The 27998-nt window shown below is 40.4% G+C and overlaps 1 protein-coding gene across 4 annotated transcripts; it reads left to right on the top strand.

Annotated features, from left to right (window-relative positions):
- The first annotated feature begins 4 nt into the window (after nucleotides 1-4).
- Nucleotides 5-27998, top strand: mink1 (misshapen-like kinase 1). Of its 4 annotated transcripts, none has more exons than XM_078266467.1 (31): nucleotides 5-1308; nucleotides 5539-5604; nucleotides 6008-6190; nucleotides 6282-6392; nucleotides 6487-6577; nucleotides 6682-6812; nucleotides 6900-6954; nucleotides 8937-9015; nucleotides 10128-10303; nucleotides 10474-10543; nucleotides 10656-10866; nucleotides 13360-13467; nucleotides 14053-14139; nucleotides 16225-16401; nucleotides 16504-16674; nucleotides 17062-17268; nucleotides 17767-17846; nucleotides 17961-18064; nucleotides 18165-18256; nucleotides 19458-19609; nucleotides 19747-19864; nucleotides 21935-22051; nucleotides 23576-23687; nucleotides 23924-24073; nucleotides 24683-24826; nucleotides 25510-25644; nucleotides 25780-25880; nucleotides 25998-26147; nucleotides 26233-26392; nucleotides 26507-26646; nucleotides 26750-27998. In XM_078266467.1, the coding sequence occupies exons 1-31, from the start codon at nucleotides 1252-1254 to the stop codon at nucleotides 26831-26833; spliced, it is 3819 nt and encodes a 1272-aa protein (XP_078122593.1). In that variant the 5' UTR covers nucleotides 5-1251; the 3' UTR covers nucleotides 26834-27998. The 4 variants fall into 4 exon arrangements, with proteins under 4 accessions (XP_078122593.1, XP_078122592.1, XP_078122594.1 ...); XM_078266466.1 differs by having other exon boundaries at nucleotides 17002-17268; XM_078266469.1 differs by having other exon boundaries at nucleotides 6-1308; nucleotides 17110-17268.

Here is a 27998-nt window from a genome sequence, read left to right as displayed (position 1 = left end):
TTATGTGCAGCCAATCGTCTGTACAACTCCGCAAGACTACAACAAGGCTGGGAGTGGGAGGGAGGACTCGGGAAGCAAAACATGGCGAAATAACAAGTTTGTCTAATAGCCACTGTTTGAAGCTGCACCGTGTCTGTAGTGTTGGACTTCAACTACAAAGTCATACAATTTGGACGCTGGAGAAGGGAAGCAACGCGTAAGAGTCGAGGGCCCCAGTTTACAAGTATTACGGTGGCTGTCGAGAAAATAGTGCCTGCCTGTCTGTCTCTGCTTTCCCCGGAAGGTTGGCAGTGCTAGGCGCGACTATCAACACAGAAAATGGACGAAGAAGGAAAGTTTATTCTGGAAAAGACTATTTAGCCGACCAGTTTAGCAACGTTGGATTGATCGCACGCACGCACCTGACTCGGTATACGGATGAACGTGCGCTCTGGTCGAAATTGAGGATTATTTTAGGACGTGTTAACAAGTTTGACAACTGCACTCGCAAATAATCGTATTTTCAAACAAGGCCAATATTTTCATTTTCCGCACTTGTCTTAATATTCTTGGAGAACATCTATATTGACAGTCGGTTCTGGTGTGGTGCGGACGGACCCGGACGCCATCACATCAGACGTTGCGTTCTCCTTAAAAACAACCATTTCGTTGCTAAGCCGTAAATGTTATTTTCTACTTTAACAGCGTAACAAGGACTGTTTCAGTGGCACACCATACCTATGTAGTAGTTTTCCTCCGCGACGAATTATCACAGATAACATTAGCTGAATGTTGTACAGCAGCAGAGACGCGGCGTCTCGTTAAAATGAACGCAGCAAGGTGTTCAACAACAGTGGAGGTGCATCGCATTGAAAGCCTGCCAGTTGTTAGAACGGTACCGATGGCCGGCTAACGGTGACGTTAACGGTTTGTTGAAATCTCTTAAGTTAAATGTGTTTTGATCAGATACTGTAAACTGCATTCACTAAAACCACTGCGAATAACATTATAGCTCTCGGCCAGAGTTGACGTGAGCTAGTCAGCTGGGTGCGTCTGTATGGCAGCTCAATCTGCGATGTGTTTGCTAATCTAAGCGCTAACGTTACCGTGTTGTTCCGCAACAGTTTCATCATATTGGACAGCCCGTTTGCTATATTTAATCTATAGGTAAGTCCTTGCAAGATCGGTTTAGCAGCCGCTTAACATTTCCCCAAGTACCTCTTGTCAAATCGCTGGCTAACTTGTTAGCTAAGGTTCTAAGTTTCGCCAGCTATGTCTGAAAACGCCCCCACACGAAGCCTGGATGACATAGACCTCGCAGCTCTGAGGGTGAGTATTGTTATTATAAAATACGTGTGCTGCACTTGAATGTAAAATGATAGCAGACGGACTTATTAGATGTTATGTCATATGAACTGAAGTGTCAGTTTGCTCTGACACAAGCACGACCATTCAACACCCACGCATCAAAGTAAAGGTGGAATTAACAATCCCATGGCCCTGTAAACGTTATTGCTATAGACAGCTGTGCTTCAGTATCACAGATTTCCATCAAAGATATTTTCTGATTTCTCCACCCAATAAAGAAGCGAATTTTCTAGCCTTGACCACTTTTCGTGATTAGTGTGTTAATAAAAAACAAAACATGTTGCTGCTTTTGTCTCCTGGGCTATGACAAACAGCACCTGAAACACTGCAATTGTCATGTTATTTTTGCTGTTTAAAAAATATGTATTTTCAACTACCAATTATAAACTCTTGAGATTGCAATGCACAAACAACAACAAACAATTTCTTGTTTAAATGATTGCTTTTTGTTAAAATATTGTTTTTTTTCATATGGGGGCCTGACAGTCAGTAATCCCAAATTGAATGGCAAATCCTCTAACCATACTCATTGTGAATTTTGGATCTGGTCCTTTTGACTATATATTTATAAAATACACCATACTGTATCAGACTTTGTCAGGGATGGAACAATAAAGTCCTGGACTTATTTCCCTGGTATTTAAAGTGGTCCACTTTAAAGGCCTCAATCTTAAAAATCAACCTGGCTTTTTTGACAATCTCCTAACATTAGAACCCATTTGCCAGACAAGAAATTAAGTCAAATAATAATAATTAAAAAAAACCTAGTCACTACTATTCCCATTTGATGAAAAATCTTCTTTCCAAGGGTACAGTTGCAGAATTAAGAATTAAATTAAGTTTTGCCACTGCCTTTTGATGCATCTCTCCATTTCAGTGGACAGTATCCAAATTGTATAATTGTGTTGCAGCAGTAAATCCTCTCAGACAGACCTTTATTAACATTATAAAAAAGTATTGTATGCATTTAGCCACTGCTTTTTTGAAAAGATAGGTTACAGCCCCATTAGCCCACTTGGGTACATGTTTTAAACAGAACCATAGTAACTTTTATATTAGGTGGCATTTGTAATCTCTGTCTAGAGTTTAAATGAGCAAAGGTTACTCAGAATGTGCTTGTGGCGTTATTCAAATGCTAGTGTAAACACTGTGACTTTCATCTTGATGGGTAAGTACATGGGGGGAAAAAAATCAGCATCACCAAAACTTTAAAATTAAAATGTAGCAGAACATACAAACTATAAAATATCCAAGAGAATAAGTCAATTCCCTTTGCCCTCCGAAAATATCAGGAAACTCTGCAGCACTTCAGTGTAGCTTTCACCGATGTATGGGGCTTAGGAGATCAGGGATGGTTTATCTTCTTTCCTTAGCCTGAGAATCATTTTTTTCTCGAAATTCCAGCACATTGTTAGAATTGACCCAGCTCTTTATAATACATCTGTATAAAATGGCAATATGAGAAGATAGTATCAAGTATTTTGTGTTGAGTGTTTTGGCACAAAGTGACTTTCTGAAGGCCACAAATTGGACCTGGTATGGTAGTAAATTGAAGTAATGCTTGAATATTGTGAATGCTTATTGGTCGGGGTGCTGAACATTCAGTTGTTGTTGTTATTGTTGAGGTGATTTTTTTTATTTTGAATATTTTATATCTCGCATTGTTTACTAGCTAGCAGACGTCTTCTTTCCTGCCTTTGTTGGCGCATTGCAGCATATCTTGGCTGTTACTGCCACCTGTTGATTAATGGAATAGTGTGAAACCATTGGCAGGACTGTGTAGCACGTCACCCGTGTTCATGTGCATGCATGTGCGTCCTTGTGCATTCACATGAGAAACAAAACTTGGACCCACTCATGGAAAGATAGCTCCATAGCGCTACTAGAGGACAACATCTCCAAAGTGTAAGTGGCTCAATCACAGCATTTATCTAGAGATTTGCTACAGAGATTTGCTGTTCTCCAACAAAAATGTCTGCTGAATTTCACCTGTTTTGTTGTTAATTTATTTAGCATCAAAACAGGTGGCTTCTATGGTTATTTTCAAACTTTGATAGTGTGATGATATGTTGGATGCTGAATAACAATGAATACCAGCCCTCTGGAAATCTAGTCTTGTGATTTCTTTGTTGTTGCATTGAAACAGTCCATGCTTGCTATGCTTGGTATAAAAAAAACCTTACATAAGTGTGAGATAAACTGAATGCTGTAATATGACAATATAAAAGTTCAAAAGTGTTATTGTAAACACCAGTAAAAGTTACACATGGAACGGATATTAAACGTGAGTCAAGAAAAATGCGTTCTGGGAGTCTGTTGTTTCGGAGTAGGCTACAGAAATGATAGGATCTAAAAGATTGTCCGTGCCATATGGCTCAGTATTTAAATTATTTCAACAATGTGGATGAGGTCGTTATAGTTCGATGACCACCACAAAGTTTGTGGATATTCTCTAACTTTGGATGGATGTTATGTAGCCCACAAAGTGTTTACTGACACCAGGCCCATAATAGTAGCATTTAATCCAACAATGGCAGTCTTGATTAATAAAAATGTAAATCCTGTTCATCCTTATCTGTGATGTGGAAATTATGTATACATTGAGTTTACACATCAATACAACAGCATACTATCCACAGGAACTACCAGAGGTGCCATTTTTATGATTTAATCAGGCTGACTAGATCTCGCCTCCAGTTACCCTGTTGTTTCCTTGCCTTTTTTTGTAATCCTTGCCAACAATTTGTTTGACTGTGTGTGCTGGTGGTGCTATTTCTCGAACATAACTGTACCCTTCCCCTTCTACCACTTCGTTCCTACCATCCCACTCTCGGCGCTGGACGTGGGTGATGCTACTGCCTCTGCCTTGCCACCCACTCTATCATTACGCTATTCTCTTCCATACCATCATTCCCTTGCCGGCTACTTTACGTCACAGTTCTCCTCTTTTGTGTCATAACATGCTTAAAAATATGGCCAGTATATTTATGTCAGCATATGAGCTATGTGCATTTGGATCAAATGTGTGGTCATTTCCAATTTTTACTGCCAAATCTTTCATAAGTAATTAATAGATGCTATTTTTTCTCATAAATGTTTCCTGTCTCAAAGAAATGTTTCCCCTCCTTGTTGAAGGCAGAACACCCATCATAGGAAATGGATAAAAGCAGGATAGGTCATGCTGTACATTCTAAACCCAAAGCAGCAGTCTAACCACCCACACATCTTAAAGCCATATTGAAATTGCATGAAACGATTGTCTCTAGGGGGAGGGGGTTGCATAATTAAGTCAAAGTAACCTACTCCTTATTAGTGTCAGTGAAATATGTGTTCAGTGCATTGAAAATTAACATGAAGAAATCGGGAAAAGGCTGGATGTCATGTCCATCTTTGTATCTAATCTAGTATCAATATTTAGTCTATCTGCTTGTCTGTTTCCTTCATGTTAAGTCTTGTGGGCGGGCAGTGAGTGTGTGTGGGTGGGTGGCTAGGAAAATTGAGTTCAGATGATTTGTGTGGAAATATGGAATGGTAATATTGGATTTAAATTGCTTTAGTGTAGACAGTAGAAGCCATTTGGGTTGTTTGTATGTATGGTTTCTATTCTACAGAGGCCCTTGTGCTTTTGTTTGTGTTTTATGTGACCGAATGAGTCTATAGATCTATGCTCACTTTAGGGGAGGTACAGAGCCTCTGTTGCACAGAAAGACAATTCTAAATGCAACATTTTTGTACTGTTCTGTTAAGGCACAAAATTAAAATGATGGGAAAAAATGCTTGTACAATTATGAAAGCCTGGTTTTATTTTGTGTCCCCAACAGTGTTTTGTATTTAGACTTCTTTTAACATTACTGAAGCCAGATTGCATCAGTAACTAGGATTTTAGTATTTAAGGGTGACTCTTAAGTGAAAAAACATCAGTGTAACAACATGAAATACGACCTCCACTTAGTGTAAGCACTGAAGTGTAGATGTGGAGGATTCAAAGAAGAACAAGGCAAACATCCCTCACTTAGAACAAAAAAAAAAGATGTGCCTGAGTGTAGTCTTTTTAATTTTGCTCCCAAATTAAAACAAAAACTAATTGCAGTTTATTTATTTGAAATGCATTTGGAGCGTCTTGTATATTGTATCTGACCCTGCTCTGTCTGCATGTTGTATGACGTTTGAATCTACCCGTGTCGCCAATAGGATCCAGCAGGAATCTTTGAGCTGGTCGAGGTCGTCGGCAATGGGACATATGGGCAGGTATACAAGGTGAGACATGATGCCTATATTATATCTTAATGATTTAGGACTCTTTTTGGAGATTGAAGCATTCAACACATTAAGTATTCACTTGTGCGATGAGTTGCTATTAAACTAGCTACAAATACCACTCTAGTGCCTGTTCTTTAAGTGTTCTGTGCATTAATTTCTCAAATTACAGCACATTAAGTCTCCTGCTACGTCAGTACTTTTTTCAGCTGTCTGAATAGTTTAAAGTGGCTGTGACTGAAAGATAAGAGACTCTGTAAAGAAGTAAATGTAAAATAAGAACAGTGAAATGGTGTGATGAAGCAATTAACCACACTTAATGGGCAACATTCAAGAGTTTTAGTAACATGGGGTCCCTGGTTCATTTTTACTGACAACTTTTAACAATGATCCAACTTTTCAGGGCCGTCATGTGAAGACAGGCCAGCTGGCTGCCATCAAGGTGATGGATGTTACAGAGGAGGAAGAAGAGGAGATCAAAGCGGAAATCAACATGCTGAAAAAATACAGCCACCACCGCAACATAGCCACATACTACGGTGCCTTTGTCAAGAAGAGTCCACCAGGACATGATGACCAACTTTGGGTCTGTCTACCCTTGTACCCTTGGCCTGATGGTTTCATAGCAGTATGCCTCAGTGATTGTGCCCACTAAGTTTGCATGTGTCTGTATGTAGCTGGTGATGGAGTTCTGTGGGGCGGGATCGGTGACTGACCTGGTGAAAAACACTAAGGGCAGCTCTCTGAAGGAGGACTGGATCGCTTACATCTGCAGAGAGATCCTAAGGGTGAGGAATCACAGTTGCACCAGTCAAAACAAGTCTGCAGCACAGGTCACTCGTTACTGACCAATTTTGACTTTTTTTTTTAATCCCTGCGCAGGGCCTTTCTCACCTCCACGCCCATAAAGTTATCCACAGAGACATCAAGGGCCAGAACGTGCTGCTAACGGAGAATGCAGAGGTCAAACTTGGTACGTTAAGCGCATGAAAGTTGTACTTTTTATGTATTGCAAAAGTAGGTATATGCTCATCATCGCACATCCTTTCCTCCTCTGATTCCTTTGTCCAACTTCAGTTGATTTTGGTGTGAGTGCTCAGTTGGACAGGACTGTTGGGCGTAGGAACACCTTCATCGGCACACCTTACTGGATGGCACCTGAGGTTATTGCCTGTGATGAGAACCCTGACTCCACCTATGACTACAGGGTAACAGCAGCACTGTGTCTGTCTGTGTGTGTGTGTCTGTGTGTGTGATACTGTAGAGACTGAGCTTGTCCCCTGTGTATTTTGCAGAGTGATATCTGGTCCTTGGGGATCACAGCCATTGAGATGGCAGAAGGAGCTCCTCGTAAGTGTATACACTCCTTTGCACACTTTTTTATTTTACCTGTTCATGGTTGAATCGTGCATTTCTTTGTACCTAGTTTAGTTAATTTCCGAACCAAAACAAGGATAACAATAAAATGAACAGTAAACTTATAATAAAATCTCAACAACATAAGTAATAAATATTACAAGTACTCAGCAACAGATAAGTCCTCATTGTCTGACCTCATGAATGAGTCTTTTTTGCATATGTAGCCTTGTTGTCTGTGCGTTCAGATGGACAGCTGACTCACTGTAATCAAAGTAGTGTAGTCTGGAGCTGGCAGTTGGCCTGTGGAGGCTGATTGCACAGATCTCTCTGGTCTGCTTAGCAGGGAGATCTGTTTGCCTGGAGATTTGGTGTCAACCCTGACTAAGAAGCAAAGACAATCTCACTTAAGAGTAGCAGCTAAATTGTTTGTAAAATGAATCGCAGCTGTGCTAAAGAAACTCTATGTTAAACACTGGCTCAACATGAGTAACTTATCGTGCCATGTATACTGCTACATTTGACCAATTGGTGGTTATTATTATGCAACTATTATAACTCTACCTCCAGCAAGACTCAAATTACACTCTTTTCTTATTGGTTTACTTAGTATTGCATTGGACACTAAAGTAGACTTAGAAAACGTGCAATATGAGGCTACTGTTTTATGAGCTCTGCATTGTTACAGCATGTGTGTTTACAGCCACGTGCGGCTAATTGTTGAGTTGGGGACGAACTGAGCTCTATTGAATAAAATGATATACAAAATAATATATAAAGTGGGAACTTAAAGCCTCCGGTGCAGATACACTTTTCAGTGAAGTAGGAGACGGCTGTTAAACTTTTTTTTAATACATTGTAGATTTTTCGATGAGGGAGTAGATGTAATTGAACTTGTTTATGTGTGAAAAAAATAAGATACAAATCATTATTCCAAGGAGGATCTCTTTATGTTCTTCAAACATGTCTGGTGGGGGAGTTTACGTAAGTGGAGTCCAGTTTTCTTAGTCAAAATTTTTTTGTACCTGCACTTACAAACTTTTTAATGTTCAGAAAGCCTTTTTTCACATTACTGATGAAGGCTACAGAGCTCCTGCAGACCATGTTGTGGTTATGTGAATGACATAAGGCATGCAGGCCAACTGTCAAGTTGGCGTTGATGTACCATTGTAAATTATGCAGTGTGTGTACTTACTCACTCTATCAATCTCAGTACTGAAGCATGTTTCCACTAATACAGTTGCAATATCCCTTGTTTTTAGATTAGATTTTTTCATTAGTATGGCTTTTTGAATGAATAATAGATGATTAACAGAAATTAATGGAAGACAGTTTTAGTAATTAATTCATTTCTCTTTTTAAAGACATTTATGAATGTATTACATTATGTTTTGCTGAACTGCCAACATCCTGTCAGTGGGTGATCCATTCCTTTTTAAATGAAAATAAACAATGCAAGCCTACTTAATAGATACAGATTTTGCTTAAACATAATTACTATGTATAACACATGTAAAACATGAATGTTATATGAAGCATACATTATAATATCGGTATAGCTGTGATCCCTCTGTTTTAATGTGGCCCTTAAAATCCTGAAATTAAATTTCCGTCCAGAAGAATATTAAAGCCTGTTTACTGTGAAACCGTAAAGCTAACCAGTCAGGTTTAGCTACCTACCTACGCTGGGAACACAATGACTCACAGTCCTTGCTCTTAAATTCAATGTAACAATAACCTGGAGGCACCAGGAAAGATTGGATAACAGCAGCTGTAGCCATGTTTAAGGATACAAAGAATATGTGTAGTGGAGGCTAGTATTATTTACAAATACCAGGTGTGGGAGTATATGATTCTGTCTAACATAAATTGTATTCTAATGTTACTTTTTCCTTCTTTTTACCATAGCTCTCAGCATGGGTAGGAGGATTTAATAATACCTAACAACTCTGACCATGTCCTTTTTATTTCTGTAGCCTTGTGTGACATGCACCCGATGAGAGCCCTCTTCCTGATTCCCAGGAATCCCCCTCCAAAACTTAAATCCAAAAAATGGTGAGTTATCAACCATCCTGCTGTGTTATTTATGTATCTCATATCCTAGACACTTAGCAGGCTCCCTTCATATGATGTCAAATGTGCGTTACAAACTTTAAAACCTCTGTTTACTTGATGTTTAAGAAAGCAGGTTATTGCAAGGCAACAATAACCAGGTTAAGTGCATATTAACACACTTAACGAGAACAGCACTGATTGGAAAGAATGCTGCTTGCACAAGAAGTGATGCAAAATTACAAGAAAATCGGATTTCTCAAAGCAGCCTAAGGTTACTTTGGGTGCATTTGTCACTCGATTGGGAAAGACATTTTGGGTAGCTGTCTCACTCAGATTTCATGTACTTTGTCCAAATATTGAGACAAATGTGATTGTGAGCAAAACTAGAAGCTGAAGGCGTTTAAACTAATTTGCCATATTCTTTCTCCTACCCCATTTTTATTTGCTCCTATTACTCTTCCTGCTGCTCGTTAATGGACCCACTTGGTAGAGTTTATTGTCCCACTGCATTCAGAATGCAATGTTACAGTGCGTTTTATAATTCCAATCCTAAAGAAGCTCTCAGTCAATATTGTGTGACCCAGATGAACAATAATGCAAATACAAAAACATAAGTGAGGGAAGGACACAATTTCAAGAACTTAACGACTACCATGTTTGAACATTATCGACCTCATACAGGTAGTATCCATTGCATGGTTATTGTAGAGCATTGAATTGTTTTTTACAGTGATCATGTTGTACACACATTTTAGTTGCAGTTTCAGAGAAAGTGAGCCCCCTGTCAATCAAATATTTTTTGTACAGACACTGCAGAACGAAATGGGTCAGTGCACAATGTTGGGATTTCTTTCAGTGTCACACAAGACTGCATGCATAAACTGCGAACCTTAGGGACTTTAGTTCACACTTGTGTAAGAAAGGAAGATTCCTAGAAATATCACACACACCCAGAGAATACTGAACATGTTAAAGGGGCTAAAGACAGAACTTGTCCCACTTCAATCTCTCTTCTGGGCAATAACAGCCAAGCTGCCAACTGTTCCATGCCTCCCTGCCCTCCCACTCTCCCTCACTAGTTTATCGTCCTCTAACCTCCCCATTCCTCCCAGGTCCAAGAAATACATTGACTTTATAGAGGGCTGTCTCGTGAAGACATATACCAGCCGACCATCCACAGAGCAGCTTCTCAAGCACTCCTTCATCAGGGACCAGCCCACTGAGCGCCAGGTCCGAATTCAGCTCAAAGACCATATTGACCGTACACGCAAGAAAAGGGGAGAGAAAGGTAAGCAAAAGAGCTGGAAAGAGCCTGAGTGGGTGTAACCCAGAGTACCTTGTCCCTTTATGGACACTGATTAACTGAAGTATACTGTAGGCTACTGTGCCACAATGGGTTTTTTTAATTTTCTTTTTATACAATATTTCACTTCTCTTTATGCTATTTTGTTCTTATAGAAGAAACAGAGTATGAGTACAGTGGTAGTGATGAAGAGGATGAAAATCGTGGAGATGACCGAGAGTCAAGGTAGTAGCAGTTTATATTCTCTGTCCCTGAGTATGAATCATGACTTGTGTTCTTTTTGCAAATGATTGTCCTCCAAAGTCCTCTCCCTCATATCTTCAATTTTGGTCATCAGTTCAATCCTCAATGTGCCCGGTGAGTCCACCCTGAGGCGGGACTTCCAGCGTCTGCAGCAGGAGAACAAAGAGCGCTCGGAGGCTCACAAGAGGCAGCAGGCCCAACTGGCTGCTCAGCGTAGGGACCCTGAGGAACACAAGAGGCAACTGTTGCATGACCGACAGAAACGCATTGAGGAGCAGAAGGAACAGCGTCGCCGACTTGAAGAGGTAATAATCAATTTCTACCTTTTAACAGAATTGGTCAACATTATGAGAAATACACTAATTAGCTTTATGTCCAAGCGTTGGATGAGAAGAATGTTACTACTCTCCTATCTGTCTGCTTAATATGAAGCAGGGAAGCAGTCCAGTCTTTATGCTAAGCTAAGCTAATTTATTCCTGGCTCTGCCTTCATACTTAACACACAGACATGAGACTGGTATCAATTTTTTCATACAACCTTGGCAAGAAAGCAAATACGTGTTCATCCAAAAATGTCTAACTACTCCTTTAAGGAAATCTAAGATATTTTTCATGTCTTTCTTTCTGTCTTGTGGGTACTGTAAAGTTTTTAACACAACACTTAACATTCCAACATTGTCCCAGATTATTGCAATACTGCGCCCAATGCTGAAATATGGGGTCTGGTACCTGCAAAATTAAATGCTGCATGAATTCAGCACTGGTAAAGAAAAGCATATCACAAGAAAGGATTAAAAAGTGAACTGTGAATAGAGACATATTGATACTCCATTTACAAAAAGTAGGTGTGTTCTACATAATTACTATGTAGGTTGAGTATCCGCAATGTATCTTTGAAGTTGAATCATCTCCCTTCTTTAGAGAAGGAAAACACATTCACTGGGTGTCTGTAGTTCAGATGCACGCATTCATAATGTCAGATACTAACCCCAACTGTTCACATCTGACTTGAAGCTTTTTATCATGGTCTGCCTTTTTCTTGTCTGGTGTTGATTCATGCTAATACATTTATGAAATACAAAGGTATCAAATTTTGTCGGGGATAGAAAAATGGTGTCTTTGACCTTATATCCACCATTGCACACAGTTCCACAGCTTGATTTTATAATTGATTAGAATCCTGCCCATTTACCAGAGGTTTATGATACTAAGGCATTATGCAACAGGCAGAACATTTTAATTCAAAGTTGTACCAAGGAATGGAAATTTTTCTTGTATGTGATGTGTCTGATCTTGTTTGGTTTGCCATTTCTTGCTTTAGTCATAAGTGCACAGCAGTTATGATCTGCCTTTTATTATCGGCCCACTAAACTTTTATGTTATATACTGAATGTATAGCTATCTATGAATATAAGTAATAAAATACAAAATGTAAGCGTAACAATGTTTGAATAGTTTAGCTATTTAAATGTGGAAATAAGGCCTTTTCACAAAGCCTCCATGACTACATAACTAGTTGGACTGAACAAAAGCTCTGGTTATAACAGTACCTTTTCAATGTGTTGTTCACTAACCTTTATAGTTGAATAAATGGGTAAACAGTGGGGTATAGAGTCAGTGAGATCGTTTGAAGTGAAGTCCAGCTCCTTGCAACACAAGTATGAATTATTTATTCTGCAAACATTGGCCCCAAGTGAGGTGATTTTGTGAGCCGTTTTGTGACTATGAAGATTGTAAAATGCATGGAAACAGTGAAAAGGTAATTTCACCTATAAGAAGTATGGGAATTAGTGAGTTGTATCAGTGGCTCAAGATTCAGACTTTCGCTACACTAAGACCTATAATCTGCCGGTGTTAATTTGACTAATATAATACATAGAAACTATATGCATGCTATTTTTTGCTGTAGTGAAGCTAAAAGAAAAACCCAGTGTATCCAAGAAATGACATACAAACTGCATTACATTCACAGTTAAAAAGTGCATGCAGAAACCTATAATAATGATCACATGTTGGCCATCCCAGATCTGGATCACTAGTGAAATATAATCAGCTTTTCCTTTTTATATTTTATTGTATTACCTTTTACACACAAAGTTTCTATCTAAAACAATCTTTTACTCTAAATGCTGTTTTGTACATGCTGTTAACGGTGTTTGCACACCACTATATGGAACAATACAGATTCCTACTGACTTTGGTGATTAAAATGTTTGCAGAGTACAAGTATTAGTTGGACGTTGTAGCAGTTGACATAACGACATGCATAAAAACATAAACACTTTAAGACATTATTGAAGTAAAGGTTTTGTACGTTGCTGAAGATTTTGAACGACACACCTACGTAACTCGGCTTATTGGTGGGCTGACAAAGTGCCAGCAGCTGTAAATGTGTGAGGAGTGTGGGATTTGAAGAAGGCACACTTTATTACACCGATATTGCTCTGTTCAACTGTAAAGTGCCAACAACAATTGATTGGACAAGAGCTTTGTGTGCTTTGTGTCATTTCACCACAAAGAACAAACCTTGTTGTTTTTAATGTCCCTTTTAAAAAAGCAGATAGACTGCTCCCTGCCAAAAGTGAATAACTGTTGTCAGTTTGAGTTTCAATCAAGTGTGTGTGTGTCACAGCCTCTGTTCTCTGCCCTGCATTCATGCTCCCTTTATTTCTCTTTTAAAGCTCTTTGCACAAAAAAAGGGAGGGTTTGCTTATAAGCAGGCCAGCCATTATAAATTCCCCTGTGCAAACACAGCCTCTCTGCTCATTTCTCTTTTTCCTGTCACACTTCTCTCCCAGCAACAGAGGAAAGAGCGAGAGATGGTGAGGCAGCAAGAAAAAGGTCCCCATCGGAGACTTGACGATATGAGACGGGAGGAAGATAGAAGGTTGGCTGAGAGGGAGCAGGTAACCAACCGCAGGATATGTGGGGCTGCAATCAGCCAATCAGTGTGAAGTGTGGGTGTGTCCAACAGCAACACTGTGCAAGTTGCTCTGGTGGTGAAATTCCATGAGTAGGTTGCCATAGCAGCAGGGGTCTAAATTAGTGTATTTATTCAGAGATGAGTTTTCTGTGGGTGAGCTCTCTGCGTCTCTTGTGCTCGGTTTCCAGTCTACTGTCAGTAACACAAGATTCTGGCATCATAGCATCAACACGCTGTAGTGCCAAATACTGATTTTATGTTAGTATGGTATCTTACAACAATCACAATGTACTGCTAAATATTTTAATTATTCCTAATCTAGTAATTTATCACAATCTCTATGTAGTGCTAAACAGTGACGTTATCTTGTATTGGTAACTTTTATGTCTCACTTACAACTTCTAAACAGGGACGGTGCATGTTACAATTAAGTGTTGGCACAGTTTGTTGTATATTGGAATTGCGTTACATAACTGTTGCCTCTATCTTCTACCCCTCCCCCATAAAACTTTCCTTTCTCTTTTCCCACCTTAATGCCTGTCCTTCCTGCCTCCTTACCTTTCCTCAGGAGTTTATCAGACATAAGTTAGAAGAAGAGCAGCGGCAATTAGAAATCCTCCAGCAGCAGTTGCTTCAGGAGCAAGCACTGCTTATGGTAACTAGTCCTCACTACTTATCATTTCTTGCTTTGACTGCAGAGGTTTCCATGTCCTTTTTGGTTACAATACCTCATCAGTAAAGGAGATTTATTTTATTATTTATTTTTCAGTGAAACATATTGAGTGTGCCCTCACAACAATATGGCTTGTTTTTGTCAGGTCAACTTTATTTTTTTTTTATAGCCCAATATCACAAATCACAACATTGCCTCAGGGGGCTTTATAATTTGTAAAGCATATGACACTCTCTGTTCTCTGCCCTCGATTCGGACAAGAAAAAAGTGTTGCAGTGTTTTGCCAAAACAAACACTGCAGTGTCTGCTTGTGTTTGGGGCCGATGCTCTCAGGTCGAGTAAAAGACAGCTGAAAACTTTTATAGTCCATATTCTACTAGTTCTATTTGTAACAAAATAAGCAGTTTTCTCTTCTAGATGTGCAGCACCTTGATGTAGACACGCTACATGTTGCAGAGTATAGATGTAGCTTCCAAACTACTGCATGTCTTAAAAAGGCATGCACTGACCTAGATTTTGAGGGCAGATTTATTGGGCAGTTTATTAGTGCAAGTGTATCTTGCTTACAATAAAGGGAAGACTTGCCACACTCCTGACATCTTTGTTTTAGGTAGCTCCTGTGGAGCATAGGAGTTGTTGTCATTTGGATTGAGCTATAGTGTTAGCTCTTTGTTCCTGTTTTTTTCACATATCATTCCTAGGTCACACATAATTTCACACTTAATTCCTGTGTATATGCATATCTTCATAGGGACCAGAGCACAGGGTCAGCCATATGACAGTGGCCCTGAAGTAGTTTTTAGGGTTCAGTGCCATGTTCAAGGGCAGCACAACCCCAGGAACATTGCTGGCAAACTGCAGGCAATTCTGGCATAGTGGCCACAGTTGGCATTGTAGGATCACGTGACATACACTGGCCCAGAAAAAAAATGTTTTTCCGTACACAGTCATTACAAAAGTACCCGTAATGAATCCCATTCCTTTTCTGTTATTTTAATCAACTGTAAAAATGCCAATTTAACATTTCCTGCAGCTGGTTCACAGTAATGTCCTCCCCGTCATGCCTTTCATTAAATTTAATAAAGATCATAACAGGAAAAATGTGAATCAAAAATAACTAAATCAGTTCTAAAAATCTAATGAAATCATACAAAAGGCACAAATATAGAGGAACTGCTTTACGGCTTTGATGGGCAGCTGCAGGAACTGTGAAGTCAGCCATAAGTCATTGCTTAATCAGCTAATCATTCAAAATCCATATTCTGACCTTTTCTCGTGCTATTCTTTGTTGGGGAGTTAGTACATTTCAAGACAATTAGGCTACCATTGTATATATGTAATTAGATCTTGTCTTTTGTTTTATTAAGCCGTCCGCTATATTATCCTTCAGAAAGGAATATCAGCATTATATGATCTGAAATGCATTGCAAACAAAATGAGAATCAAAACTGTTTTTGGAGGTGTGGAGGATTCCTCCTTAAAAAGAAAATATATATATACCCATGTTGCACAGTCGCTGTATATCTGTGTCAGGGTGGCAGCAGGGTAGGAAGAGCAGGCTTGATGTCCTTTTCCACAGGAACTTACCTAAGGTCCTTCTGAGAGCTATACTGTAATCCCTCCTTTGTGTCCTCGAGCTACTCAAACGTCCCCTCCCACACAGGGAAGCACCTGGGTGAGGCATTCTCACCAGATGCCAGGCTGGGTTTTCTCACTGTGGATGAACACCACAGTGGTTTGTTTGTATCCACAGTCTCTTTTCTTTTTTTTCTTGTTTTCTTATGAATGTGGTGACCATCAAAAGGCTAGGAGACCTGTGCCTACAACTCCCAATGAAAAACCAATAAGTCAACTGACTCACTTTTACACTGTCTGTTTTAATATACATCACAAAAAGGTTAAGCTAAAGACACAATCAATATTCTTTTGATGTGGGTTTGTAATTGACTGCTGTACTGAAAATAGGAGTACACACTTTGAGATGATAAAGTCTGCCCAAAAGTATCTCAGTGGATGAAATCAGTCTGAGGCAATCAACGGCTTGACTGCAGTGTGTTTTTTGCTCAGGAGTATAAGCGCAAGCAGCTGGAGGAACAGCGTCAGTCAGAGCGACTGCAGAGGCAGCTGCAGCAGGAGCATGCCTACCTGGTGTCTTTGCAACAACAGCAGCAAGAAAAGAAGCCCCAGCTCTACCACTATAACAAAAACCTGGAGCCCAACAACAAACCTACTTGGGCCCGTGAGGTAGCAATGTTACCTACTTTAGAGGCATTACACACCACAGTCAAACTACTGTACACTGACCTACAAAGGACATCCTTCTTTCCCTGACATCCTTATTTTTAGGTGGAGGAGCGAAGTAAGCTCAACAGACAGGGCTCACCCAAAATCTGCACCACTGTCTCTGACACTGCCATCCAGTTGCGCTCTGACTCAATCAGCCAATCGGGAGCGGCCCAGTCTGCTCAGACCCCACCAATGCAGAGGCCTGTTGAACCCCAAGGGGGGCAGGGAAAGGTGGGTGTTTTCAAATGTTTAAAATTCTGTTTATCAAAACCTCCTAGAAAACCAATGCAAGATACAACTGATTATGCTTTTCTGCCCCTAATTCTTTAGCTGCTTTACCCTTCATTGTCTGTTCGACCTTATTTACTCCTTCTTTTTCTCCTTTTCCCTCCTTTCCATCTCCACACATCTGTGATCACTACATGTTAAACAAATCTCCTTGGAATACAAACACAACTTTGCATTCTTCTCCACCTTGGCCTGCCGTCTTGTGCACTCTTCCTTCCGTTCTGCTGCTCCTCCCTCCTGGTTTGCTGCTGCTGCTCCTGTCCTCTGCAGTTCCAGATGGCTCACTTGGTTCCGTTGAAGCCTTATGCTGCCCCTGTCCCTCGTTCCCAGTCCCTCTGTGACCAGCCCACTAAGACCATGTCTGCATTCCCCACCCAGGATCCCTCCATTACCCCCACGCCCCGCCCCATCCACTCTAGAGAGCTGGTGCGTCAAAACTCTGACCCCACTTCTGAAACCCCGGCACCACTGGCACACCAAATCGGAGAGGATCGCGGTCCCTGGATCCGCCTGCCAGATGTGGAACTCCCACCCAAGGTGAGATCTAGTGGCTGGTTTATGACTCAGCAGTAAGTGCACAAACCCAGTAAGTGCATGAACCCAAAACAAAACCCCAGTTTGCGTTTCTTTTTCAATAAGACTCTCATAGCTACACGCAAATATTAGCTGGACTACAGTTAGTAAACTGACAATGAAAGGTCTCCGTTTTAGGAAATAAAAACTCTGTTTACCTTACACAGTACAGTAGCTGTGTAGCTGCTTTGACCTGCCTTTAGTGGTGGTTAAAATCCCACCCTGTACTCACTGCTTACATCTCAGTTGAGGATGAGCTTTATGTGAATACCTTTTTAAATGTGGTTTATGTGATTTAAAATGTGCATTAAGGGTCACTTGGGCTACCTGACGACGGGCCAATCTTTTTAGGAAATTACTGTTGTTTATTAAGGGTGGTAAAAGAGTTAAAACAAAACATGTTTAATCACTTTCTTAGCTACTGTTTTGTTAAAATACTGGTTATGATGTTTCTGTCCTCAGATTCCCCAGAGGACAGCGTCTATTGCCACAGCTCTCAACACCAACCTGAACTCTGGCATAAGGCATCCAGTACGGGCCAGGTACTGAGGACAGCCAAATGATTTATCAGATATTTCCTTAAATTAGTGCCTGCTCAATGGTGGTAGATAGACTTCAGATAACTGATTTGTATCCTCAACGTATCCCCATGGCAGCAATCCAGATCTCAGCCGCAATGATCGCTGGGAGAGAGGAGACTGTATGAGCATCATATCCAATCTGCCCCAGACTGGCTCTCTAGAGAGGCATCGCATCCTCAGTGAGTCCCTGCCTCCCCAATGCTATTTCTCTGCAGACTGTCTTTGCAGTAAGTCTGATTTCAGAATTATAACTACACTCTACAACATTTTTATGTGCAGGTTCCTCCAAAATGGATTCACCCATTCTCTCCCATGATAGTCGTCATAAGCCAGGGGAGTCTCGCACCTCCTCCCGCCCTGGGCGCCCTGCTGTAAGTGGTTCTTTCAAACAAGCATTGCATCGGCTTTCTCTCCAGTATCCCCTGCTTATAAAACTAGTTTTAACCTTACTGTAAGATTGCATGCGACACATATTGTATTGTAAAATAAAAAGCACTAACGTAATGTACATATGCTCTGTTCGATCTCAAACACACCTGTTCTGTAAACTGACAAATAGTTATACTAACTCAAAGTTTTCTCCTCACATACCTTTCCTGTACATGTGCTACACTGTTGCTGTTTCCCTTCATGTTTCTCCTCTTCTCTAACCCGGTTTGTTGACTTTACCTCAACTTGTGCAGAGTTACAAGAGAGCTATAGGGGAGGTTAGTATCACTGTCTCTTTTGTGTGTTATGCAATGCTCAGTGTTCATGCATGAGTTTGCATCTGCATTCACTGGCTGTAGTACATGTTCGTAAATAATGAACTGCATGCTCCACACTATTTCATTTATTGGGTAAATCATGTTTTGTCTTTGAATGAAATTCCACTCTTTACATAAAGGCATTTTTGAATGTTACTATGTGGACATCCTACACTCAACACAGGCCTTGTTACTATGCCCCAGAATCATCCCAAAATGTCACCAGCTGACAGGCTCTGAATTCTGAGACTATTGACAGTTTTGAGTCCGGACTTACATTTGGACTCTTTCTAGTGGTGGGATTCACCAGAGGCCTTACGATACGATATCATCACGATACTTATATCACGATACGATATTATGGCGATTTTAAAGATATTGCAATATTCTGGGATATATTGCAATTTATTACTTTTTTATAAATTTTTCCCAATTTCAAATTATGTCCCCAAAAGGAAACTTCTGAGATCTGTTTTATCTAAAAATATAAATTACTCTGTTTGTTCATCTCACTTCAGTTTTATTGCTGCAAAATGGGATTGTCAAGCAGGCAAACTGACCAACACATATATGATAATTGATCGATACATGGCGTCTGTGTATCGATACAGTATTGCCCAGGAAAATATTGCGATACTGTGCTGTATCGATTCCCCTCCCCCCCTTACTCTTTCTGAGCCCATCCTTTTGACGAACCCTCACCTTCACTTGTGTTGGATTGTCTTTAATATTAGCATTGTATATATTACTGTTGCATTACTGTCTTTGATAGTTCAGATTATGTTTAAAACATTCTTAAAGTAAATGGTGGTGTATGTGTGTGCAGGACCATGGCCTCTTTGCCAAGGAGCGTGCTGAGGAGCAGCCAAGGCCCCCAGTCAAGGCCAATGATTACTCCTCCTCTTCGGAGAGCAGCGAGAGTAGCGAGGAGAGTGAGAGTGGCGAAGGAGCAGAGGAGGAAGAAAGCCCCACAGATCGGTAACACTTAACACCTACAAATAAAGAGCATTAATGGTTTTTATTTGTCAAATTTACTTTTGCATAAAGTATCCAATACTTACCATAAAACTGTCTCTTTTTCACTCTTTTGACTTCTGTTCCTCTATTGATTTCAGTCACAGGGACGCAGACACTGATTCAGTCAACACCATGGTGGTTCATGAAGACGAAGGCGAGGGGGGAGAGGGAGAGCAAGCTGGGGGCTATGGCGATCAGACCATGCTGGTGCAGAGGGTGAGTCATCTGTGTACGTAATGATGCTTAAAATGCATTATGACTTGATGGAAAATCAACGCAGTACACGTCAAAGACACAAAGCTGCACCGGGTCCACTTTGTTCTTTGGTGTTTTTTTTTCCACACTTAACTGACCAAATGAAGAATATTATGTGGAGCCATTTTCCATGTACCCTTAATGAAATTTGATAGCAGAAAAAATGAAGATGCCCAAAACATCGATGATCGTCAGGTTTCACTGAAGATAGGGCTGGACAATATATCAATATTATATCGACATCAGTATATGAGGCTAGATATCGTCTTCAATTTTGGATATCGTAATATCGTGATATGACACAAGTGTTGTCTTTTCCTGGTTTTAAAGGCTACATTACAGTAAAGTGATGTAATTTTCTGAACTTACCAGACTGTTCTAGCTGTTCTATTATTTGCCTTTACCCACTTAATCATTGTATCCACATTATTGGTGATTATTTATCAAATCTCTCATTGTGTTTAATATTTTGTGAAAGCACCAATAGTCAACCCTACAATATCGCCGCAATATCGACATCGATGTATTTGGTAAAAAATATTGTGATATTAGATTTTTTCCATATCGTCCAGCTCTAACTGAAGAGCACCATTGTAGATTTAATGCTTTGCACCACTGTAATAAAAGCACTTGGGAATAAATTAATCAAAGAGGAGCACAGATACATTACAGTGCCAAGTTTGCTGTCAGCTTCAATATTGCACATCTGTTGTTGGTAATTTTCAGAGTTTTTGGAAAAAGTAGTGCTGCTGGGAGGCTCGCAGGATCACCACAGAGTTGACCATGAGAACTTTTGCGAGCCAGTTAATACACATTTACAGAGGATCAGTAACTGTGCGTCAATAATGCTGCAACTGAATATGTTTTTGTTTTTTTTGGTGTATATGCCCAAAGCCACCCTGTGTTAGGTTGGCAAAGATCTTTGAGATTTTTGGAAGGGTCATCTTCACTTAAGTGCAATAGTTTTGTGTGTTTATGCATTTTATTATGCAATAAGCGTCAAATATTTGTGCCAAGCTACAGTGACATAACTGAATGTCAGGGAAAGATTTGGAGTAATTAACTTAAGTTATAACTAAAATGACAAACATCATACAGAGGATTCTGATCACTAAATAATGTAAATATCATTTCTGTTTTTAAAGAAAGTCTTCAATCGAGTCTCACTGACGGCACAGAAATTGAGCTGCATCACATTAGAACAGTGGCAGCCCTACTACACAATGTATATCATCTTCTGGTCACATTTCATACCACTGTGCAAATGAGATTCTTCTCATTTAACCCTGAGTATGTGAAAGGTGGTTGTAACTGAGACAAAATAGAAGGTGTAGATTATCTTAAGGAAATTCATGAATTTCTTGAAATATATCTGTGAGAACACCATGTACAGATGGCATATATATTTTACCACATATGATTAGTATGCAAAAACTGAATGTGCAATAAATGGCCCTTGATCTTTCAGTTTCCATATTTTGTTTTGAAGAATTACAAGCTGTGCAGATAGATCTTCTCTAGTCTTTTCATAGTCAGTCAGTTTTAAAACTAGTGTTTTAGATTCTTATTATCATTCAAAAAATATACTGTATTTTTAGTTTCCCCTTTTTCCCCTAATGTGGCAGTAAATCATTCCAACTATTGTTCAACCAAAACCAGAAGATTACTTTTGGTTGTGGACGGCAGCTAAAGGCTGAACTGGTCTGATCACTATTTAGATGACGGTGACCGAAAGCAGGAGAGAACTCTAGACAAAGGGTGTTTTTGTTTTTCCATTGCATTTACGTGGTGCATCAGTGACATAAAATAAACATTAACGGCTGGCTCTCCCAGTGTTAAGAACAGGAACTTGACTTTTTAAAGCAAGTTTGGTCACAAATGTTTCTTCACTTCTTGTGATTACTTTGGTGTGCTAACCATAACGGGTCATATTCTGGTAATTGGTGCAGCAGATTAGCCTTGATCCAAATCTGTCATTGGCGATATCTAATGCATCGAGTTGTGCGTGTGTGTTTCTCTTTTACCTGAAAGACCCCAGAGAAGCGGAGCCATAATGGATATACTAACTTGCCAGATGTGGTGCAGCCCTCCCACTCCCCCACTGATTCAGCCACTCACTCCTCCCCTGGGAAGGACTCTGTTTATGATGTAGGTTATACTGATGCTAAATATATCAGTCCTAAATTCCTGATTTATTTTCTTGTGTTCCCTTTCTGCTGTCATTCCAGCTATGAAGTCCACCCATAACACATTGAATTTCATGACAATCAGTTTAGCCTGTTAGTTGACCATCATCAACAATGTAGGTCTTTAAATTGTGGTTTTAAAGGGGCGCTATGCAGTTTTGGCAATGTCTTCGCTTTTTGCTCACAGGTTTCTCTATAGAGCTCCCCCTACAGCTTCGGAATAGATATTTGGCAACACTGTTGTAAAAACTCTTTGGCGACTCATCCCCCCCCCCCTCCCATCTTCTCATGTGCATTTGTTTTCATAGAAGCCGGCGAACGCACGGAGCCATTTCCACTGAGGTAGACAGCTTGTAAGCTAGCTAGTAAGCCTGTACAGACAGCGATCATCATACAAACCTTTACAGACAATAGCAAACATCCTGAGGTCACAATAACAAGAAATACAAAGATTAAACTTGAGTTTATCCCGAAGATACTTATAAGCGCAACAGCAGGAACGCCAGGTCAACATCGGATTTTTTTTAGTTTGTCTCAGTTCTCGCCATTCTGAAAACGCAGGTCCGATGTTTACTCGTGTCTGACTCCTCGCTCGGTCAGTCTGCCATTTCCTCTTTCTCTGTTCCTCCGACAATGCTTTCCTAGCTTTCTGCTTCTTTTTTGCCGGCTCAGCCATGACAATAGTGTGAAAAACTCCATCGCTACCTTGTTCTTATAGCTAGCCGATTCCTGTATGTGTGCAGTGCCGTGAAGCAATTCGTTGATCGCGAGACCTGATATCACACGATGCTTCCTGGCGCTGAGGCCAGCAGCTCGCCGGCCGTAAATTTGCAAGGGTGGTTTTTCCGCTCACAGGCGCTAGGGGGAAGCGAGATGACCACCATTCAACCCAAAAAAAGTCATATAACCATTCTAGTGACTCCGAAGCTGTTCAGTTAAGGTACATTAAGCTAAAAAAAAACTGCATAGTTCCCCTTTAATGCCACATAGACACTGGAAATATCAGTTTTTAAAGGTCCCATGGCATGAAAATTTCACTTTATGAGGTTTTAACATTAATATGAGTTCCCCCAGCCTGCCTATGGTCCCTCAGTGGCTAGAAATAGGTGTAAACCAATCCCTGGGTATCCTGCTCTGCCTTTGAGAAAATGAAAGCTCAGATGGGCTGATCTGGAATCTCCTCCCCTTTCTCTGCTTTGCCCGCCCAGATAATTTGGCCCACCCATGAGAGAGAGACATCATGGCTTTCAAACGAGCAAAGTGGCAGTTGGTCAAGGCCACGACCCCACTCTCCACCTTGATTCAGATACAGTATTAGGGGACCACTAAGGCCTATATAAAAGAGACTTCAGATACAGTATTAGGGGACCACTAAGGCCTATATAAAAGCATCCAAAGAGCACCATGTCATGGGACCTTTAACATTTTGTCATGATGTTGACTTAAACAACACTATACAACTCTTACACTCTTTCTGCTCCACCAGTATCAGTCCAGAGGTTTGGTGAAAGCATCTGGCAAATCTTCCTTCACCACCTTTGTGGATCTGGGCATGTACCAGACACCAGGAGGTACAGGGGATAACATATCTGTCAGTGGTGAGTCAGGAGCTTTTCAGACTTGCAGCAACCTCTGCTTGGAAATTCTTGAACCTCTTGAACTTCTTTATTACCTTAACCTTTGACATAATTTCTTGTGCAGTAAGATACTTTAGGAAATGAAATTGTGCTGAGTTTTATTTTTTTTGAGAGAATATTTTCTATTACATTACAATTATTACCTTTTTTGTTTTCCTTCTTCGATTAAACCATTTCCATTGCGGCCTCCCTGCTAGGCTTGAGGTTTGAGCAGCTGAAGATGGAGGTGAGGAAAGGATCCATGGTGAATGTCAATCCCACCAACACGCGCCCCCCCAATGACACACCTGAGATCCGCAAGTACAAGAAGAGGTTCAACTCTGAGATCCTGTGTGCTGCGCTCTGGGGTGAGAACAGATTCAATACTTAAAGAAAGATTAAACACCAAGCGACATTAGATCCCTGAAACTAACTTATTACTCAAAATATGATTGTCTCTGGAGTTAACAGACTCCAAACATGGTGCGTCATCAATAATTCGTTGTCTCTGCTTTTATTATCAAAGCATTTTTTATAGAATAAATACCTGCTCTTCCAGCCTCTTTTCACAAGCGGTTTTCCATAAGCGCCATCTTTTGCCGATGTGATTACTTGTTGGGGGGGAAAAAAGTGATCTTATATTTGCCGAACAGCTTGTGCTGTAAAAAGGGTTAGTCTCTTTTCTCTATCTTCAAACAGGCTTATATGGTGATGTCACCACAGTTGCATCACATATTCATTAAAGCTGTATTTTTTTTATTCCTCCTGTAAATAAAATGGAATATCATGGCGGTAGAGTTGCTGCAGGTTATGATGTGGAAATGATCATGGAAAAGGAAAGCATACGAGATTACAAACAAGTGTTGCAACACAAGTATACTGACAACATACCTTGAGTTGTGACTAGAAAGGCAATAATTACAGTCATTTTATGCAAAATGAAAAAGCTGTTAATTTGTGCACGTGTGTGTCCCCAGGTGTTAACCTGCTGGTGGGCACAGAGAACGGTCTGAAGCTGCTGGACCGTAGTGGTCAGGGCAAGGTTTACCCCCTCATCAACTCCCGCAGGTTCCAACAGATGGATGTCCTGGAGGGCCTCAACCTGCTCATCACCATATCAGGTCATTACTGCTGCTCATCACCATTCTGCTCTCACTACAGTTGGTTAAAGCTGTCTGTACTTTTGGCATAAGACTACCGTCTTTAATGGGATGCCAAACACTAGACGGCAAATTGTGCTAATGCCTTCAGAGTGATTCTTTTTGCATTGCAGGAAAGCTTTTATTTCTGTGCACTGTGTATTAGGGCCTGGAGGTATTGTCAAACGCTAATATCACAAACATTTTTAACAAATAGGAAATACCAATATGTTTTACTATATACTGAATTAATAATTTGATGACATTTTGTTGATTATTTTTGATGCTTTTATCAGCTATTAACACATAACATTCAGTCAAACGATCAGTTGTAGTGTTAATAATAAGCAGAAATGCAGAACATGCCGTCAACATGTTTGCACAGCTAAAACGCAAGTTTAGAATTGTGTGTCAGTAACTGTAAAGCAGACAATTAAAATGAAAAGGCCCTCTCACGTTCCTGCATAGGAAAGACAATTGAAATTATATATTACGAAATTATGAGAACCAAAATCCCAGACTATATTTAGTTTCATATTCAATTAATTTTAGTAATATAACTCCCAGCTCTTCTGTGTATAGTTTGCAAATCTTAATCTTCTGATTTAAACCATTACTGATATTAGTCTCCTTTGTAAGTGATCTCTCACGGTGTCTATTAAAAGGCAAGAAAAACAAGGTGCGTGTGTACTACCTGGCCTGGCTGAGGAACAAGATTCTCCACAATGACCCTGAGGTGGAGAAGAAACAGGGCTGGACCACTGTGGGGGAGATGGAGGGCTGCGTGCACTACAAAGTGGGTGAGTGACAGATGATGGCTGTTTTATCTCTGCAGTCTGTTCCACTCTGGAGAAGTTCTCATAGGTGCATTTGGCACAGTGAATTATTGATTACAAGTATCTGATGTCAGATGGCCTTGTGGTTGTTCTATCTAGTGAAATACGAGAGGATAAAGTTTCTGGTGATTGCTTTGAAGAATGCAGTGGAAGTCTATGCTTGGGCGCCCAAACCTTATCACAAATTCATGGCCTTCAAGGTAAGTCTCCCCCTTTCCTATTAGTTATGCGAGATCAGTCAACCAGAAGAGCATTCAAGTTGATTATCTTCTCACTCCCTCACTGTTCCCAAACCCCCTCCGCTCCTTTTTAACCAGTCTTTTGCAGACCTGCCACACAGGCCTGTCCTGGTCGACCTGACCGTGGAGGAGGGGCAGAGGTTGAAGGTGATCTATGGTTCTTGTGCTGGCTTCCATGCCATCGACGTGGACTCTGGAAACAACTATGACATTTATATCCCAGTTCATGTGAGTTGTACAGCTGTCAGACAGAATTGTTTTGGGAGAGGTGAAACCTACAGGAGCTCATTCCTTCTGTTTTCATGTCAAACAGATCCAGAGCCATGTGATGCCGCATGCAATTGTCTTCCTGCCCAGCTCAGACGGCATGGAGATGCTGCTGTGCTACGAAGACGAGGGCGTCTATGTCAACACCTACGGACGCATCATCAAGGACGTGGTCCTGCAGTGGGGCGAGATGCCCACATCTGTTGGTGCGGGTTAAATCCAAAAACAAACTTAAATGGACATTTTATAAAAGTGGATGTATCCTCTGTACAAACTGTAACTAGCTTGCCTAGTACTAATGTTACATGTTTCCTTTGCAGCTCATATCTGCTCAAACCAGATCATGGGATGGGGAGAAAAGGCCATTGAGATCCGTTCTGTAGAGACTGGCCACCTGGATGGTGTCTTCATGCACAAAAGAGCTCAGAGGCTGAAGTTCCTTTGTGAGAGAAATGACAAGGTGAGAAAGATGCAAATGATTAAAGTGTGGGACAGTAAGGTCACTAATTGTAGCTGTTTGTTTGAAGACACGCATGTCCTTTTGTGTCTGTGCGGTTCATCAGGTGTTCTTTGCATCAGTGCGGTCTGGAGGCAGCAGCCAGGTGTACTTCATGACGTTGAACAGAAACTGCATCATGAATTGGTGAAGGAACAGCTGCTCTGGTCAGTGTGTGGAACCCAGCAGGGTTCGGAGAAGCAAGTGCATCCAGAATTCTCTCAAAAGCATGCACACAAATGCCAACACTTCTCTCCCTTTCTCTCCAGCTCGCACTCACTCACTCACGCACCCATGTTCCAAAGACAGACAGACACACACACTGTCATAGACAAACACACGCATACACAAAACAATCTTTCAATCCATTCCAGCTTACATGTACACTACACAATTTCAGCAGAGGCTCCGTGATAACCTTATCTCTGAAATCAAATGTTAATACCATCTACAGTGTATTGATTTGTACTGTAAATATTCTTCTTCTTGATTTCCTTTACTTGGTGGACATGTGTTCAGTCGTAACTGATTAGTTCCTAATTCTAAAGTATGTTAAAAAAAAAAAACATTCCTGAGTGGTTCTACAGTACATTTTGAAGAAGGCATTATTCACCAATACTGTATGTTGAAATGAAGCTGTAAATAGGTAGCACCTTACACTTAGATCTGAATCATTTGCAGGTCTCTAATATAGCCTCCATTCGGTGTGTTGCCACCGGCACACATGGACGTCAAATAATAAAATGCTGGAACACCCATCTGCAGTGGCTTGTGAACCCCCAATGTTTTGGGGCTCCCACAATTTCAGGGAGGCTTAAAGGAAGGATTTAGTACAATAAAATATTACAAAGGGACATTAAAGTCAGGACAAAGTAGCTTGTTGAAGTATTTTTTAGTTTATGTATAGTCGACAGTAACCTGAGGCCGGCTTTCACTAACTTTTTCCGGCCTGAATGACAAATGATGTTGCAACTCTTAATCACAGCAAGTAAGCCTTGAATGCTTCAAAAGCAAAAATAGATTTCAGTTTAAAAATGAATAAATGATAAAAAAAACAAAACAATCGGAAGTCTCGTAAATGTGCAGTACTCAGAATCAGTAATGTGAAATCTCCTGCTTTGCCTTTTTTCTTCTTCTATGGTTTAGGTGAATTTATTATTTGACTCATCAGGCTTGTATCTAAACTTTTCTGTTTTCATAGATTTACAAAATACAAAAAACTGTTATTTATATGTAGTGCTTCTGCATTGGTATTAGCCTACTGGTATTCTTAATTTTGCTGTAATTATATTGCCATTATATTGCAATATATGCTA

Source organism: Sander vitreus, chromosome 13, assembly GCF_031162955.1.
Source record: "Sander vitreus isolate 19-12246 chromosome 13, sanVit1, whole genome shotgun sequence".
NCBI classification, from domain to species: Eukaryota; Metazoa; Chordata; class Actinopteri; order Perciformes; family Percidae; genus Sander; species Sander vitreus.
Note: the sequence above shows the minus strand (reverse complement) of the source record. Positions and strands in the feature narration are given on the sequence as shown.